A 19,014-nucleotide genomic window follows, 5' to 3' on the forward strand; every position below is an offset into this window, starting at 1 on the left:
TCAGCCTTAGCCCCAAACAGTTTGTCCCCATCAAACGGGAGATCCAACAATGTGGACTGTACATCTGCCGAAAAGCCCGAGTTACGTAGCCAGGCCTGTCTCCTTTCCACCACAGTTGTGCCCATTGCTCTGGCTACCGAGTCGGTGGTATCCAGTCCCGTCTGGATAATTTGGGTCGCAGCAGCCTGGGCATCAGAGACAAGATCCAAAAGACCCTGGGGAAGCTCTGTAAACGAAGAGGAGATGTCATCCATCAGAGCATGAATATACCTCCCCAGGATACAGGTCGCATTAGTGGCTTTTAACGCCAGACTGCAGGACGAAAAAATCTTCTTCGACTGCGCCTCTAGCTTTTTTGAGTCTCTGTCCCCAGGCACCGTCGGGAAAGAACCAGGCGCTGATTTGGACGAACAGGAGGCCTGCACAACCAAGCTCTCCGGCGTAGGGTGCCTAGATAGGAAACCAGGATCAGTTGGAGCCGTCCGATACCTCCTGGCCACGGCTCTGTGAACTGCTGGGGAAGATGCCGGCTTCTTCCACACCTCTAAAACCGGATCCAGCAGAGCGTCATTAAAAGGTAATAGAGGCTCCGCCGCGGCTGAGGCCGGATGCAACACCTCTGTCAAAAGGTTTTGTTTCGCCTCCACCACCGGCAAAGGCAGGTCCAAAAAACTAGCTGCCTTCCGTACCACTGTATGAAAGGAAGCAGCTTCCTCGGTATATTCCCCCGGGGACGAAAGGTCCCACTCAGGGGAAGTGTCCAGCCCACTGGCCGACTCCAGTCCACGCAGCCCATCACCCGAGTCCTCTAGCTCTCCTTCCTCTAGGGCTCGTTGGTACTCCTGCTCCTCTAGTACCCGGAGAGCACGCCTCCTTGAATGCAGTCGTTGCTCAATCCGCGGAGTCGACAACACCTCCGCCGAAGTCGGAGATCGGCGCCGATCTTCCGAAGCCACCGACGCCGCATCCGGCGCCACAGGTAACTTCGGCGCCGACTGAAGAGCAGATGAAACGGATGGACCCACCGGAGTCACAGGCCGAAATCTCGACGTCGACGGGATGGAAATCCCTGGGGCCAATCCCTCCGAAGCCATCGGAGCGGCCACCGGCGCCGACACTGGCGCCGAGCCCACGTTCCCAAACGGGAGAAAGGGCATAAAGGGTGCCGGCCGAAGAGGCGCAGGATCACCCAAAGAAAAGGCCAAAGGCCCAGCCGGAGCACCCCCTGGAGCCATCTGTTGGAAGATGGCATACATCGCATTCAAGAATGCGGAACTATCGGCTCCAGGGGTGGGAAAAGCCGGATACTGGGGTGCCTGACTCGGAGGCGACCCCGACGCCGGCCTCGGCGTCTGCGCCGGAGAAAACACCTGAGGCTCCAATACCTCAATCACCGACGCCTGTCCAGGCGAAGTTGGAGACGTCGGAGAGAGCAACGGCGTCGAAGGATGCGGCGTCACCGTGGGGCTGACCTCCCATGTCCTCCGGCGCCGATCCGGAGACCTGGAACGAGCCTCCCTTGAATGACGCCGAGATTCTCTACGGCGCCGGGAGTCTCGATGACGCCGATGTCTTGGAGAAGACTTTTTCTTGTGATGCTTCTCCTTTGACTTGGCCATAAACAGCTTCGCCTCGCGTTCTTTAATGGCCTTCGGATTCATGTGCTGACACGAATCACAAGTCGAGACGTCGTGGTCGGAGCTCAAACACCAAAGGCAATCGGAATGAGGATCCGTCACCGACATCTTGCCTCCACACTCACGACAAGGCTTAAATCCAGACTTTCTCTGCGACATTATTTCCACAGAGAAAGAGTACGCAGCAAGATATACACTGTAACCGCAAGAGTAACAGTTGCTCCCTCGAAGATAACCGTTTCGAATGCACGGAAAAAAGGGAACTGACGTCCGCACGTCGTCGAGGACCTCTTATTGCCTGTATGACGTCAGACGGCGTCGCGTGCGAGACAGTGACGTCCTCGTCGACGTGCAGAGACTAGTAAGAAGATTTCCGTCGAAGGCTGGCGCCATGGGAGTATTCATGAGGTGAGGAATCCACAGGTAGTTGTATCCATCAGAAAAATATTTCTCTAAACCTTTCTTGGACTAATTTTATGCTAACGTAGGTCTAAATCTGGCACCACGTCTAACTTTGATCATACCTCTCACTATGAACTAGACCAAACCACAAACCTACCTAGAGCTTAATTTGCAGAAAAATAAGTGCCAGGGCCTAAAGTATTTTTTGTTTAATTAGAAGACCACCCTTCAAGTTACATCACCCATTGCCCCTTCCAAATCGCCTGATACGCCCTCGAGTGTGACCATTTGGACTATTCAAGGTGACAAAGGTGTAAGATATTTATATTTTATATATATTTTTAACAGTACATAGCATTTATAAACGCTCTGCTAATGTGCTTGTTCACAGAAATAGCAAAGCAGTGCCACAGGAAACCACGGTCACAAATTAAACACTGAACCTACTCTAGACCTTCATTTTTGCTGATTTAAAAAAAAAATTGTTCGAGTTTTATTTTGCCCGACTGTTTCGCAATTAAATGGCTTCAGCACTAAATGTGTTCTGTAACGCAATGCATTCTGGTGAACAATGAGATGTTCGGACAGGCAGCAATAAACACAACACACAACACTTAACAAATCCATTGATGGACAAGATTACTATGGACAGTTGGATACTTGGCACAGTTTCATGAGAAACGCAGGGCGATCACTGCAGAATTTACAAAATCAGAATATGAAACGAAGTCTGAACTTTGCGCCTTTGCACTCATTTAACATGAGACTGCAACACAGATAGACATGTAGCACAGGCAATCATTAAAAACAGCACAGAGACTTTTCTACAAGTAGAGCAAGAGTTTTACGCTCACTATTTTTTTTATTTAACAATACATATTTATTATGGCAACTTTTTTAGACTATACATTGAATAACTGTGCACGTGTGGAAAGTTTTAGCAGCTTGAAAAGATAAGACAGAAGATCACATCCTCAAAGAAGTGTGCTACACTTTGTTCAGGGGCCATTCAAAGGGGTTGTTCTGGGACTGAGCACTGAAGAGCCATGCTTGATTCCAATGTCTGCTCAATGAATTGTTATCTGGTTTTTTGGCATTGCTTGTTTTGGTGTCTATGTTACAAGCTTTGATGCTAATGTATGTCATAAAGCTCTCCGTGTTACACAACGGCTACTAGAGTAGCCACTGATTTAAGTTTATTTCTATCAAGAATGTTCAACCTTTTTCCAAACAGGGTGGATCCACCCAGCTCTTTACAATAATCACTGGCTATGTAAATGAATCCCTCTTGGATTCATCATAAGTAAATGTATCCCACGCGGCTATGCAGAAAATCGGGCACGGATCCGGCACTCTAGGATCAATGTTTGAACCCCCTGGTTTATATATGGCACAATATTCCCAGAAATACCACACTGGAGGGGAGTGCAATATGGACAGGCATTAAGAGAGATGCAATAAATGGCATATGAATATTACTAACTACTGAACAAGTCCTTGTTATCAATCATGGGAATATAAGACTTGTGCAAATCTTGGATCAATACAGTCGTGTTTCCTCAAATCACAAAAAAAAAATTAAATAAACCAATGACATCTGTATCTAAAACAAAACTCATCGAAGAGGGTCACAAGAGGCTGAAGAGTTGCCTAATTAAATTAGACAAAATATTAATAATACTCCCATTACAACAGGAAAACAGATAAATTAAATATGTTCCAAAATTGTTTTATTGTACACTTCTGCTTAAATGTAACGTAAACCGCATCTGCTCCACAAATTTGCCAAAACATAAAATTTGATATTCCCAATTTGTGATTTCACTCCACCAACCTTTCCACTTTTTGTCATTCTAAAGGGACAACGGATGATTTTACCCTTCTTAATTTATAATGATGGTTATTTCTTTGATTCACCGAGACACACGAGTCCACAGGTCTACTGGCAAACTTTTGTGGAGCCTTTCTAAACCTGAGGCCTGGTGCCTAGCATTTTTTGACAAGTAGGGTGGATGGATGGACAAACGTGTTTTAACAAACTTTTCAATACCCAGTGGCCTTTCAGCAGTCTACGCTGTTGGAAGAGTACTTAATGACCATGCCATGGCAAGGCACAGGTCTTCCTGTTTCAACACTGGAGTATCCAGTAAGAGGACTGAATACACAAAAGGTGGCATTCAGGAAAATAGGCTTTAATTTGGTCCCTTGGGTAAGGAAATTTGGTAATTGTCTTTGGTACAACTCAAGGCCTTGATCCTTTGTGGATTTTTTTATCTTGGGGATAGCCAGCAAGTTGTCCAGAAAAATGTGAGCCCTCTTATCACCTTCACTCACAATTCTATACATTTGCGTTTCATCTGCACAAATTTCTCCTACAGTTCTCCACCTGAGCAAATGCTTCCAGTCTCACATGAGGTTTGAGCACTGGCACAGGCCAAGGTGAAAAATGGGTCCCATAGTCACACAGGTGACTTCCCCTCTTCTGGGTTCTTTTCAGATTTAGGCATTTGGGTAATAGCTGAACATTTACATAGCAAAAACCCGAATCTGTAGCATAAAAATAAGTTCACGACAAAGTCATGAACCATTAAATAAACATTAGGAATAGTGAGGTTGAGAGAAGTCTGGAACTGGAATGGAAGCTCTCAAAGAAAAACTACTAGGAATGTGTTTGTGTTTATTGTACTTCAATGTTTGATCCTGTTCCCCACGCTCAGTAGGTCAACATATTTGTCTTAGTACTCCATAGGCGACGGATTTCGACTTATTTTATTAAATAAATCTTGACTATTTCATGAGATTCTGCCTCCTCACATAAGGCTACATGAACAGGGACATAAGCGGGGAAAAGACAACCTTTCTTAAGTAGTAATATGAAGTATTTGTCTCAATTCCACCAGCTTTGCTCATCAGTCTCACTAAAGAGGGTATCAAATTGACCACACTTGTGGTACAGCATCCCCAATGTCTAAGGGACTGAGTTTGATCACTTTTAAGTAGTCCCTACAGATTCCAGATGGCCCACAGGAGCAGCCTTGGCTGTCCATCCCACCCCGGACAGGCACTTAAAACATCGGTTCAATTCGTGCCCTATTAAAAAAGTTGCATTGGCAGGTGGTCAATTTCTTTCATAAGTGATTATCTGTTCATTTAGATTCATACGGTCCAATCTGTTGGCTCTACAATGCCACTTTAAAACTGGCATGTTGTTATCTGAACCATTGCAGCTCAAATGGGGTCTGAAAGATGCACTTTGTTTCATGGCATCTGGCACTGAGAGGATGCAGGTGTTGACGAACCGTCCACACTGTTTGCCTTCATTCAAGGAATAGTAACATGATAAACAGGACCATGAGACCAGGCAGCAAAATGCAAAGCCAACTTCCATGGAGGACAAAAGTGGGTAGGACCTCAGGAAGACTCTAAATAAGCAGCGCAAAAGGCCCTTGTTCGCACATAGAATACCCAGCAGGGATTCGGCCTCCCGTTCCACAGCCAGAACTCAACAAAGGAGTATGGTGGACTCACCTGACACCAACGTGATGGAACAAGGATGCACCTATTTTAAATGAGTCACCGCTGGAAATGGATTGGGACTAGTTACAAACTTAGTAGTTATTTAAGCACTAGCCTTATAATACTATTCACTGCACAAACCCAAGAGTCACAATCGAGTAAGCGTTAGACACAAGCGTTAGACACATGGAACAATGCACTCTTGAAATGGTTCTTAGATACTGCAGAAGTCTGCACAGAGTAACTAACACATGGTCAACAACATGCATGCATACAATATGCAGCATATGCTATGAGCAACAGATATATAAAATACTTGTTACTGTACAAGGAAAGCAGCCGGACTCCATCTGAGAGGTGGTAGCCATAGGAGTGTACAGGGTCTTCGTGATACCATAAGACTGACAATCAGTCGGTTGAGAAATGGTAAATCAGAGGTGGACTTGCTTTGATGAGGGCCACCACCTCTCGGTCATTGGATGTCTGCTAAATTTTTAGCCACCTTCTTGATTTTATGCTTTTCACAGTAATAGGTAACTATATTTTGAAGCTGAAACAGAAAAATGCTAGTACATGGCACATTTTCCCCACATTCAGTATTGAATAAAAATGTCATGTGGATGACTTGAATCTCCAGCTTACTACTTGGGATCACCTCGTTTCTAGAAAGAGAAAGGGCCATTATGTCAATAGAGGCATGGTTTCCAAAAGCAGTCACAATTATTATGTAGATCAATAAATCCGGCATTGCTGGCACACGTCCACAGATATACGCATCTGTCCTATAGGGTCGGCCTATATGCTGACGTGTAGAAGATCTGCTGGTTTATAAGTAAACGGATCCTAGCACTTTGCCGTTAACTGGGTTTGCATGCTGCAGATGAACTGTGGGCCTTACAAGGCATGCCCGTAGCGACCCTTCCAATATTTAAAGTTCAAAGTACACACATACGGTTAGGGAATGGCCTTTGTTGCTGGCCAAATCGCAGACGGCCATGGCTACTGCACAGACACATTACCAATGAGTGCTTCTTTGTAAGTACAGAGAGTGGCTTAGCACTGTTTATCATTTCTTTTTGTTTCCATTAGCAATCAGTGTTTTATTACTATTAATAACTAAAGTACATTGAAATGTCGTGGGAAATGGAGTAGTGAATATAAGGTTGTTTATCACTTCACTTGGTGTGTGGGGGGACACACCCTGCTCTTAAACGTCACCTCCCCTCTCGCGTCCCCCTACCCCCCTCAAGTTTTAATATAGGGTCCGGTGGCAACAGAAAGATATTGACACGGAGGTGGGATCCAAAGTCCCCAATCCACTAGTTTTGTTGAGAGGGATTGCATAGAAGGGACCAGGCGGGGAAGGCAGGGTGAGGAACGGTGGTGGACCAAAAGTCTTCAAGCAATTTCGGCAAATGATATGAAAAATAGCAGGTGCCACAATACAACCAATTAAATAACGCCTTGTGACAACTTCACACATTCTTGCAGCATGCAAGAGGGGACCTGGTATCCGGAGGAAGCAAAACAGCCAAGCGTGGCCCGCTTAAATCCGAAGGACACCACCCCATGGAAACCGGCGCAGAGGAGTCTGATAACCATCACACTGCACACCCAATGGTGGACTTTCTTGCCAAAGGGAAGTGTCTGCTTTCTTTAATCATCTTACAAAAACAAATGTCACAACTCTTGGCCAAGTCAGGAGCAGGGAAACCATGCTGTTACTGATCCTCATCAGAACATTCCAGGAGTACAGGAAGACTTTTGTTAGTTCACCTATTATAGCCTGACAATGCGGTTCTAATCTCAACAGGAACTTACAACATTCTCCGATAGTAAGAAAGTTTGACGGTCCCTTAAGGACTCGGCGTGGACTAAAATAATCACTGGACTAGTGATATAACTAAAATAGCTCACGGAGGAGGCCTAACAAAGATCACACAGCAGACACAACCAGGGAGGATTACCAGTGGTTTCACCTGCAATGCATACGTGCCTTAGAGGCTGGTTACTGCAAGGCTAGTGAAAACAGTGAACAGAAAAACTGCAAAGGCCTTCTTCCTGATTGCTTGTGACTTTACAAATATGCCAAATTTCACTGTCTGGAAAGATTGCAGGTTATTTTGCACGAGAGTGCAGCTCAGTGGAACATTGGCAAGTGCAGGCTATTTCAATGTCGGCTTTGCATAGGATCACGTTCTCATCGCTTAATGAGGACAAGGTCTTAAGGAAAATACATTTTCAGCACCTCCGAACTAAAAAAAAAAAAAAAAAAAGTGACATAGCACTAAACAGTGTGTGACTCATGCAGACCTAAATGGACTTAGCTCTACTTATGTCCTCCCATTGCGTTTCTTCTTTAAAATACTGTGTTAAGAAGCAAAAACAATCTATTATGGTTAATTGCCTACTATGGAGTTAAGATATTACCAGGCCTTGCCCTCTCGTTTTTTTGGTGAATATCAATTCCTACAGTTCAAACTGTCACAACAGGGTGACCTCACATCACGTTTATAATTTAAGTAAGTGTGTGTCTCTGCAACTCTCCTTCCTGTCACTTTCTTCTCCGGAACATTCGTTACTTTAATCTGCAAGCTTCCTCTTGGATGGTGGTAGAAGGTGGATAGGAAGCTCGCTCGGAAGCTCGTGCCCTTCCAATTTGACCTTAATCAGATGATTGGCTAATGCAAACTCCTCGTCATCCAACAACCCATCCTTGTCAACATCTGCTAACTTCCAAATTTTACCAAGTACAGTGTTCGGCAGCTTCGATCGCACCATCTCTTTCTTGGCGTTGGCCCCAGTTACTTTGCCATTGACCGGGGAAAGAGTATAAAAGATTTCATCGTACACTGGCTTGTCTTTAGATACCACCCAATCTGCATCGTCAATGCCTTCGCCAGCTCCTTCGCCGTATCCATGACCGAATGGACCATTCTGTGTGCCCTCAAAGGCCCCGCCTTTCACCATCTGGATAGGTTTCTGGGACTCCTCTTGTCGCACCATCACCATGAGATGGGCAATGTCATGCGCCAGCATGTCGTCTACTGTTTCGAGCAGTTTGCTCTTGAGTGGTTGAAACTTGTTGAAATCTTGGGATTGCAACTGGTCCTTTAGGGGTAAAAACAAAGCAAGAATTAATTGAATTTGCTCCAATGTGATTTATGTACCGTTTATAGGACAGTCAATGACGGGTGAAACAATGTGCTGAAAACATTTTGATACTTATGGCATTAAATTCGGCTTCAAACAGGAACCAGGGCTGCCTATTGATCAAGGGAGTAGGTGTATTTGGACATGAAATAGCCTGTGAAGCCCAGAATGGGGTGAGACTTATTTTGTCCCCCCTCCCCCTAAGCAAGTTAACGGCAAAGTAAACAAATGTAAACAATAACTTACTGAAAACCTTCAAGATAGCACTAAGTAAACAATAAGCAAATAATAGGCTTACATACTAATGTGAGCACAGGAAAGAACTTCACATGTTAATCAACAGATACCAAGTCCTGCTGGCCCTCAGGAAGTAGCTTCGCTCTAGAATCACAACAATATATTCATGCCTCACTGGAAAAAGACCACGTTTTAGCTTCAACTCTTCCTGGCACAAGCTCAGGAGGCTGTCATAAGACTGTTGATCATCCTTGGGACACACTGGCCTTTGTTTGACAAAAAAGGCAGGTTAAAGGTGGCACATGCCAATCACAAGTTACCTTTGCTCCAGTGTTTAATTTGTAAATAAAAATGTGCTGGTACCCAAAGCTCGCCTCTGAAACATGTGGCTGCTACAATTGAATGTGCGAGCACGGAATACTGAGCCAGTGTAAACCTAAAGCCACCTAAGGCCTCTTCAATCCATTTACAGCCACTCCCTCCCCTTCACCTCACTCTTTCAGCGTTCTGCTTTCTTCCTTTGTGAAGCTTTTTCGTTTTTCTCTTCCTCGGTCTTTCCCAAATGTGTCTCTTGCTCGCAGTAAATGCTGGAGACAGAAAAATAAGTGTCGCCCCTCAAAAATGACTGCCAGTGCCCCTCACAGGAAACCACCGCTTAAAATAAGCACTGCTTTGGTCTGTCTTAATACCATCCATAGGATACAGATGCCAGAAGTTTGAAACAATGAAGTTCCAGGGGTGGTTAATGCAAAAATCAATATAGCATCTTGTTAAACAGAAAATATAAACTGGATAAAAATGGATAATGTTCGCTGCTTTAGAGATCGAAAAATTAACAGATTACTTCGTGCTGCACCTTACCAGAGTTTTCCCATGGTTTTATGCCCAGCATATAGGTGGCCTTATTTGCAAGTATAAAGCATGCAACCGATAACAGGCTCTACACAAATGCACTCCGCAGCGAGAGACAGTTCATGGAGTTTTCATTGGAGTTAACTTCTATCGTGTAAATATCATGGTTCCTCGTTTTCCCTGCCTGAGGCAGTTCAGCCGCCCACCTCCTCCACTGCAACCACCTGATCCAGCTGTTGGTGGGGGGGGGGGGGGGAGGAGCCTGAGCCCCTAAAGCGAAACAGTAGGCGTGACCTCCTTTCTTCTTCTGTGCGGTGGAACCACCAATCCAAAGAACCTCCCTTCCCCAGCACGGTGGAGTGATCCAACCATGAAGCGTTTGGGGAGCCCTTCGGTTGTTTTTAATGTGGGCAATCCGATTCAGCAGAAGTGAGCAGGTCCACCTAGTTTCGTAACGTTGCTCTTTGAGGAAGAGCTTCTGGTTGAATATGCACCACACGCTGGGCCACGCACAAGGGGAGTAATAGCGGTGGGCAGGGCACAAAGGTGGCACATGTTACCCATGCTAGAGGCAGCACTAGCCCAGCATGGGGAGGGGGGTTTTTACCGGAGCTGTGTGCCTGCTCGCATTTACCTTAAGACAACTAGAAAAGACTCTGAAAAGGCCATGCATGGAAACATAACAGTGTACCCTGGCTGTTATGTCAAGGAAACTAGGGTATTTACTTTCATTGAAAATACTTTACATTTCCTCTTCCAGGATGAACAGAAGCCATCCCATCCATGAACGCACACGCTGCCCCCACCCTTCCTCCATCTATCAACCCATCTATTCGCTCTATAATTTTAATTTTCTCATACACCACCTGTCTATCCGCTCACCCATTCTCCCAAACACCAATCTATTCAAGCCCATGCACCCACAGATACACCCATCCACTTATCCATCAATTTGCCCATCCATCGACAAATTCACTCATCGATCAATTCCACTACCATCCATCTTCTTAGTTACTTGCCTACTCATTAACCCATTAATCCACTAACATTTATGCAGCCACTAAACAAATGCTCACTCACCTAACCATCCATTCCTCTCTGCTGAACACAGTCAACCACTTAACTTTCCAACCGTGCGCACATTCCCACAAATACTGGTTTAGTCTAGACCAGTGGTTCCCAACCTTTTGACTTCTCTGAACCCCCACTTTATAATTACTGGAACCCGAGGACCCCCACTGAATCATTATTGCGATCCTGGCACCACCCCCTGAGTCATTACTGAAAACTGGGGACCTAATCTGTTAATATTATTTAATTTTCTAAGCAGTTGCAGACACACTGATGAGGCTTCGCAGACCCTCTAGGGTCCCCCGGACCACAGGTTGGGAACCACTGGTCTAGACACTCTGTCTGGAGTTGTATTTGTACCTGCATCTTTTTCAAGTTTGGAAAATCTCCAGCTGAGATCTGGTGCTCTCGTTCAATCCTTGCATAAATCTCTCCCAAACTTCCCACCAGCTCCTTCTTCTTGTTGTCTTTACCAAACACCGATGGCATCTCCTTCTTCAGGGAGCTTATGATGTAGGCATGGACCTGGAAGCAAGCACAGAAGGCCCAGAAGTCAAGCGGTGAGGACACAGAAAAAGAAATGGTAAAAAGCTGGAAAGCACTTTTGAGGTCTTTCCCAGCACCAACCGTGAAAACCTCCCCTATCGTCTTCTGAAAGAATGCCCTGAAAAAGCAGGCACAGTCAATTTAAAACATTTTTTTAAAAACGTAATCAGTTCTTTAAGAAGATTTAAAATAAGAAGAAATCCGCTCTTGAAAAAGTAAATAAACTTATTGTTGAAAAACAATTTTCTACTAAAATACACAGATAGAAATTAGTTGCTATTTAGGAAATCTGGGTGTGCAAGGAAGACAACTGCTTTGTTTACAGTATAGCAAAGCAGATTGTTTTATTTCTGATGTTCAACCACATTCCATTTTTATAAACATTCGCCTAAATCTGTGGCCTATGCCATTAGATTGCGTTACTTCAACGGCACTGAATTAAGTTGCATAATCCACATTTTAGAACCAAGATTTCAGTGTCCCACCTGCTTATCCTGCTGCCCTATACTTTTGGCGCTGTGTAGACCCCTTTATCAGAAAATGAATAGAGCATTGCCCAATTAGGCCAATAAGGATAAGTAGGTGGGACACTAAAATCTTGGCATACGCAGACGATACCGAGGGTGCTTACGCCAGACCCCGTGAATGCCTTGAGGGAAATCGAGGATGCTGAGACATTTGGGGCATTCTTAGGCTCTCTCCAACAATGCGAAGACTCGGGTAATCTGGACAAAGGGTATGGCCTTCAAGGCGAGGGGAAAGTGCAACATACGGAGAGCATATCACCGCAGATACAGATAAGTTCATCAATTTTAATTGTGCACCAATCTTGACCAAAATCAGACCGGATTTAGCCAAAATAAGCAATCTGGACCCGACCTTAATAGGCAATTGTAATGTGGTAAAAGTGATCATTCTACCGAAAATTCTTTACCTGTTCAGGGCAATACGTCTTGAGGTGGAAATGGACTGGCTTAAAAAGATTGAAGCAATCTGTACTCCTTTTTGGCACTTTTCAAAGTGTTTGGTGCTTTCTAGGGGTAGAGTGGGTTGGGAGATGCCAAGTTTCAGCTACTACTACTGAGCATCGCTTTTACAACATATGAGGATACTTCTTAGTTAGTGATGCCCCGGAATAAGTATGGTGTGAGGTACCTTGAGTTTATGAATTGATCTCGGGTGAAGAGGCCAAGGGGTGCTTTGCCTCGAACCCCGAGTGGAGTTATTACAACAAAAACAAAAATATTAAATTTAAAAAGATCACTGCTGCTTTCAAGATTTGGAAGGTTCTTCAGGCAAAGTTAGCGATTACAAAGTATGAGAGATATACCCCACTATGGAGGTTGGCTATTTATCCTGCTATATTTCATGATGGCGAGTATGGGAAAAGGTGAGGTTGGTTGGCTGGGGGACCTCTTTCGCGGGGAAGAACGCTGCACATTTACAAAACTACAACAGAGATATAGGCTACCCTAACAAACGAGTTACTTACCTTCAGTAACGACTGTTCTGGTGAATACATTAGCTACCTGTGGATTCCTCACCTAATGAATACTCCCATGGCGCCAGCATTCAACGGAAATCTTCTTCCTAGCTTCTGCACGTCGACGAGGACGTCACATTTGCCCACGCAACGCCGTCTGACGTCATACAGGCAATAAGAGGTCCTCGCCGACGTGCCGACGTCAGTACCAACACTTTTTTACGTGCCTGAGAACAATAATCCAATGCAATGAAAGATAAAGGCAATATCTCATAACATTGTAAACTACACATCATTGCAAGAAAATAGCTATAGATTAAATATAACTTTTTACAAATTTTTTTTTAAAGATCAATACATATATACACTAAACATATATATACACAAATAAATATATATATATATATATATATATATATATACACAAATATCCATATATACATAATCTATTGCAGTCCTCAAGACCAAGAGGAGCACACTCAAGGATTACTTGGTGAGACCAGACAGGCAACGAGGAGGCGGGTGGGACCGTGAGGAATCCACAGGTAGCTAATGTATCCACCAGAAAAGTCGTTATCGAAGGTAAGTAACTCGTTCTTCTGATGGATACAACTACCTGTGGATTCCTCACCTAATGAATAGAGTCCCAAAGCAGTACTGCACTCGGTGGTGGGTGCCTGTATGGTCAAACCAAGAAATCCTGCAGCACTGACCGTGCAAAATGGCCGTCCCTTCTGACCTCAGAGTCCAAGCAGTAATGCTTCGCAAAAGTGTGAAGGGACGACCAAGTTGCGGCCTTGCAGATGTCGACCACAGGAACACCCCTAGCCAAGGCCGAAGTGGCCGACTTAGCCCTGGTGGAATGAGCTCTAATACCATCAGGAGGATCCTTCTTTGCTAAAGAGTAACAAATTTTAATGCAAAGAACAACCCACCTGGAGAGTGTTCTCTTGTGGACTGCCTTTCCTCTCCTTTTGCCCACGTATCCGATGAAAAGCTGATCATCCAGCCTGAAATCCTTCGTTCTGTCAATGAAGAAGCTTAACGCCCTCTTTGGGTCCAAGCGATGAAGTCTCTCTTCTTCTTTTGAAGGATGAGGCGGAGGATAGAACGTGGACAGAGTAATTGTCTGGGCCAAATGGAAGGGTGAAACAACCTTCGGAAGGAAAGCAGCCTTGGTCCTCAACACTACCTTGTCCCCATAAAAAGTTGTATAAGGGGGTTTAACCGATAAAGCCTGCAACTCACTCACTCTCCTTGCAGATGTTATGGCCACCAGGAATACTGTTTTAATAACTAAGAACCTTAAAGGGCAAGAATGCATAGGCTCAAAAGGGGACCCCATAAGGAAAGTCAGGACCAAGGACAAGTCCCATTGAGGCATAACAAAAGGTTTAGGAGGGTATTTATTCATAAGGCCCTTCAAGAACCTAAGAACTATAGGAGATTTAAATAACGATGGTTGGTCTGGAAGACAAATGAAGGCTGACAAGGCAGACAAGTAACCTTTAATAGTAGCCACTGCACAACCTTTCTGCGCTAAAGACAAAGCAAAAGATAAAACATCTGACAAATGAGCACGTAAGGGATCATTCTGTCTCTCTCCACACCATACCACAAATTTGGACCACCTATTAGCGTAGATAGTTTTAGTGGAGTGTCGCCTGGCCGCTAAGATAACATCCACTACATCAGGTGGGAGAGAGAAGGAACTCAGGTTGCCCCGTTCAATCTCCAGGCATGAAGGTGCAGGCTCTGGAGGTTGGGGTGTAAAACCTGCCCCTGCGACTGCGAGAGGAGGTCTGCCCTGAGAGGGAGACGGAGCGGAGGGCACAGTGAGAGTTGGAGAAGGTCGGAGTACCACACCCTCCTTGGCCAATCCGGAGCTATTAAGATTACTTGGGCCCGGTCTTGGCGAATTTTCCTCAACACTCGAGGAATCAAGGGTATGGGGGAAACGCGTAAAGCAACTGGTCGCACCAGGTTCTCTGAAACGCAGCCCCCTGCACCGGATACTGGAGGCTGCAGTAAAACGGACAGTGCGAGTTCTCCCGGGTGGCAAACAGATCTATCCGAGGAACCCCCCCACAACTGGAAGATTAGACGGACTTGATCTGGATGGAGATGCCACTCGTGGTCGGCCGAGAAATGGTGACTGAGACCATCCGCACGTACATTCAAGACTCCGGCCAGATGATTTGCTACCAAGCAAATCTGATGGTCCTTTGCCCAGGACCATAGCTGAAATGCTTCTCTGCAGAGAAGGTACGACCCCACTCCTCCCTGTTTGTTTATATACCACATCGCGGTAGTATTGTCCGTCAGGACCTGAACCGACTGACCGCGAAGGGATGGGAGGAAGGCCTTGAGAGCCAGGCGTACAGCCCGCAACTCCAACAGATTGATATGAAAAATCTGTTCCTCTGGAGACCAAAGCCCTTTGATCTCCAGATCCCCCAGATGAGCTCCCCACCCTAGAGTGGAAGCATCCGTTATGACCGTGGTCACTGGTGGGGACTGCATGAACGGCTTTCCTTGTGAAAGATTGTTGCTCGCAATCCACCACTTCAAGTCCGCAGCAGTGTCTCTGGAGATCTTGACAGAACCTTCGAGATCTCCTTTGTGTTGAGACCACTGCCTTCGGAGGCACCACTGAAGAGCCCTCATGTGCCAGTGAGCATGCGTGACCAACAGTATGCAGGAGGCAAACAGACCGAGCAGACGAAGGACCTTGAGAACTGGAACGATCGCTCCATTTCGAAACATTGGAACCAACTCCTCAATATCTTGAATCCGCTGAGGCGGAGGAAAGGCTCGATCCAATGTTGTATCCAGTACTGCCCCTATGAACAGGAGGCGTTGAGAGGGCTCTAGGTGAGATTTGGGCACGTTCACCGAAAAGCCCAGGTCGAACAACAACTGGGTTGTTGACTGCAGATGATGCAACACAAGCTCTGGGGACTTGGCTTTGATCAACCAGTCGTCCAAGTAAGGGAATACTGCTATCCCCTTCCTTCTGAGCTCTGCCGCAACCACCGACATCACCTTCGTGAAGACTCGGGGTGCCGAAGTAAGACCGAACGGGAGGACCGCAAACTGATAGTGCTGCAACCCCACCACAAACCGGAGATACTTCCTGTGCGACTTGAGTATCGGGATATGAAAATAAGCATCCTGCAAGTCGACAGACACCATCCAATCTCCATTGTTCAACGCCAAAAGCACTTGAGCTAGGGTCAGCATCTTGAACTTTTCCTGTTTGAGGAACCAATTCAAAATCCTCAGGTCCAGGATTGGTCTCAACCGACCATCCTTCTTGAGAATCAGGAAGTACCTCGAGTAACAACCTCGACCTCTTTCCTGCTCTGGAACCAACTCCACTGCGCCCTTTAAAAGGAGGACTTGAACCTCCTGTTCTAACAACAGGAGGTGTTCTTTTAAACAATAAGATGGGCGGGATGGGGGTGGAAACTCCCGAAAGGGAAGGGTGTAGCCTTTTCCCACAATGCTGATAACCCAAGTGTCTGATGTAATAGCTTCCCACTTGTGAAGAAAATGCAGTAACCTTCCCCCTACAGGAGAGGAAGGAGTGGGAATTAGTGGAAGCCTAAGGCTGCTTCCCCTGCTGCACCCCTCCAGAGGACGAGGAAGAGGCAGAGTGCTGCTGAGAGGCTCCCCTGGTGCGGGCCCTACCCCTCCCTCTAATTGATCTGAAGGTGAGAGAAGAGGCAGGTTGCTGGAATCTCCCCCGAAAGGAAGAGGAGGAAGAGCCACGTCCAAATCCACGAAACCTCCTAAAAAATCTGGAGGAGGCAGAAGAAGCGGCTTGCAGTCCTAATGACTTGGCTGTGGCCCTGCTTTCTTTAAACCTTTCCAAGGCCGAATCCGCTTTGGCTCCAAAAAGTTTGTCCCCATCAAACGGGAGGTCCAACAGGGTCGACTGCACGTCCGCAGAGAACCCTGAGTTGCGAAGCCAAGCCTGTCTCCTCGCAACCACAGCCGTGCCCATCGCCCTAGCCACTGAGTCGGTCGTATCCAACCCAGATTGGATAACCTGGGTTGCAGCAGCCTGGGCATCCGAGACGATATTCAAAAGTCCTTGGGGAAGCTCCGTATGTGATGATGTTATCTCGTCCATAAGAGCATAGATGTACCTCCCCAAGATACATGTCGCGTTAGTGGACTTGAACGCCATGCTGCAGGACGAGAATATTTTCTTAGATTGTGAGTCCAACTTCTTGGAGTCTCTATCTCCCGGCACCGTCAGAAAAGATCCAGGCACAGATCTAGAAGAACAGGAGGCCTGGACCACCAAGCTCTCCGGCATAGGGTGTCTGGACAGAAAGCCAGGGTCAGATGGTGCAGCCCGATACCTCCTGGCCACAGCCCTATGAACAGCCGATGAAGATACCGGCTTCTTCCACACCTCCAACACGGGATCAAGCAAAGCCTCGTTGAATGGTAAAAGAGGCTCTGCTGCAGTAGAGGCCGGATGTAGGACCTCAGTCAACAAATTCTGTTTCGCCTCCGCTACCGGCAAAGGCAGTTAAAGAAAGTTAGCTGCCTTCCTTACTACAGCGTGAAAAGTGGCTGCCTCCTCAGTATACTCTCCTGGAGATGACAAGTCCCACTCAGGGGAAGTATCCAGCCCACTAGTTGTATCCAGACCATGAAGACCCTCGCCAGAATCCTCAATCTCTCCTTCCTCCAAGACCCGTTGGTATTCCTGCTCCTCCAAGAGACGGAGAGCACGCCTCCTAGAATGTAGCCTCTCTTCAATACGCGGCGTCGACATGGCATCCGCCGAAGTCGAGGATCGACGCCGATCTCCGGATCCATCTGACGCCATGTCCAGCGCCACAGGCAGCTTCGACGCCGAGGTAGGAGCCGGATGAAGAGAGGCGCGTCTCGGAGTTTCCGATGGTCCTGTCGGAGTCACTGGTCGAAACCCCGAAGTCGACGGGATGGAAACCTCCGGGGCCGAAACCTCTGGGGCCACCGGAGCGGACACCGAGCTCACATTCCCTAAGGGGAGAAAGGGCATGTAGGGTGCTGGCCGTAGCGGCGCCGGAGCACCCAAGGTGAAAGCCAACGGCCCCGAAGGACCAGCTGGAGCACCTCCTGGAGCCATCTGCTGGAAGATGGTATACATCGCATTCAAAAATGCAGTATTATCGGCTCCAGGGGCAGGAAAAGCCGGATACTAGGGTGCCTGGATCGAAGGCGACCCCGACGCCGGAGAGAACACCTGAGGCTGCGTCACTTCAACCACTGAAGAAGTCTGCCCAGGCGAAGTCGGTGAAGCCGGAGAAGGCAACGGCGTCGATGGATGTGGAGTGACAGTGGGACTGACTTCCCAAGTCTTACGACGCCGAGCCGAAGGCGACCTCGATCGAGACCTCTCTTTGCTGGAATGGCGCCGTGAATACCTACGGCGCCGGAAGTCTTGAGGACGCCGATGAGACTTCGGCGAGGAGGACTTCCTATGAAGCTTCCTCTCCTTCCTTTTCGACTTCGCCATGAAGAGTTTAGCCTCTCGCTCTTTTAGGGCCTTGGGATTCATGTGTTGACATGAATCACATGTTACGACGTCGTGGTCAGAGCTTAAGCACCATAAACAGTCCGAATGTGGGTCAGTAACGGACATCTTGCCCCCACACTCCCGACAAGGCTTGAAACCAGACTTCCTCTGAGACATAGTAACCTCAGAGAAAAATCACGCAGCAGAAAAAAACACCAACTTCGAAAGCAACAGTAGCTCCCTCGAAGATAACCGTTTCGAACGCACGGAAAAAAGGGAACGGACGTCGGCGAGGACCTCTTATTGCCTGTATGACGTCAGACAGCGTCGCATGGGCAAATGTGACGTCCTCGTCGACGTGCAGAAGCTAGGAAGAAGATTTCCGTCGAATGCTGGCGCCATGGGAGTATTCATTAGGTGAGGAATCCACAGGTAGTTGTATCCATCAGAAAGTATTTTTTTTTTTTAACTACTTGCAAATTAGGGATTTCATTTTAAAGCGTGGTTTTAGGCAGCTCTCGGTCAGCAAAATCCAACTCCTGGAATGTATAAATGGACCCCAGGTGGCTAGGACCGGGGAAATCTATAAAGCCTTG

General features: G+C 46.7%; 1 protein-coding gene across 1 annotated transcript in view; it reads right to left on the reverse strand.

Moving 5' to 3' along the window:
* Nucleotides 1–2,876: 2,876 nt before the first annotated feature.
* The window catches only part of EHD3 (EH domain containing 3), a 191,159-nt gene continuing 175,021 nt past the window's right edge, over nucleotides 2,877–19,014 (reverse strand). Inside the window, exons 5-6 of the mRNA XM_069233807.1 lie at nucleotides 11,229–11,393; nucleotides 2,877–8,666 (exon numbers count right to left, since the gene is read on the reverse strand). Of these exons, the coding sequence (XP_069089908.1) occupies nucleotides 8,139–8,666; nucleotides 11,229–11,393 (693 nt within the window). The 3' untranslated portion in view covers nucleotides 2,877–8,138. The remainder of the gene's footprint in view (nucleotides 8,667–11,228; nucleotides 11,394–19,014) is intronic.

Source organism: Pleurodeles waltl, chromosome 5 (assembly GCF_031143425.1).
Source record: "Pleurodeles waltl isolate 20211129_DDA chromosome 5, aPleWal1.hap1.20221129, whole genome shotgun sequence".
Lineage (NCBI taxonomy): Eukaryota > Metazoa > Chordata > Amphibia > Caudata > Salamandridae > Pleurodeles > Pleurodeles waltl.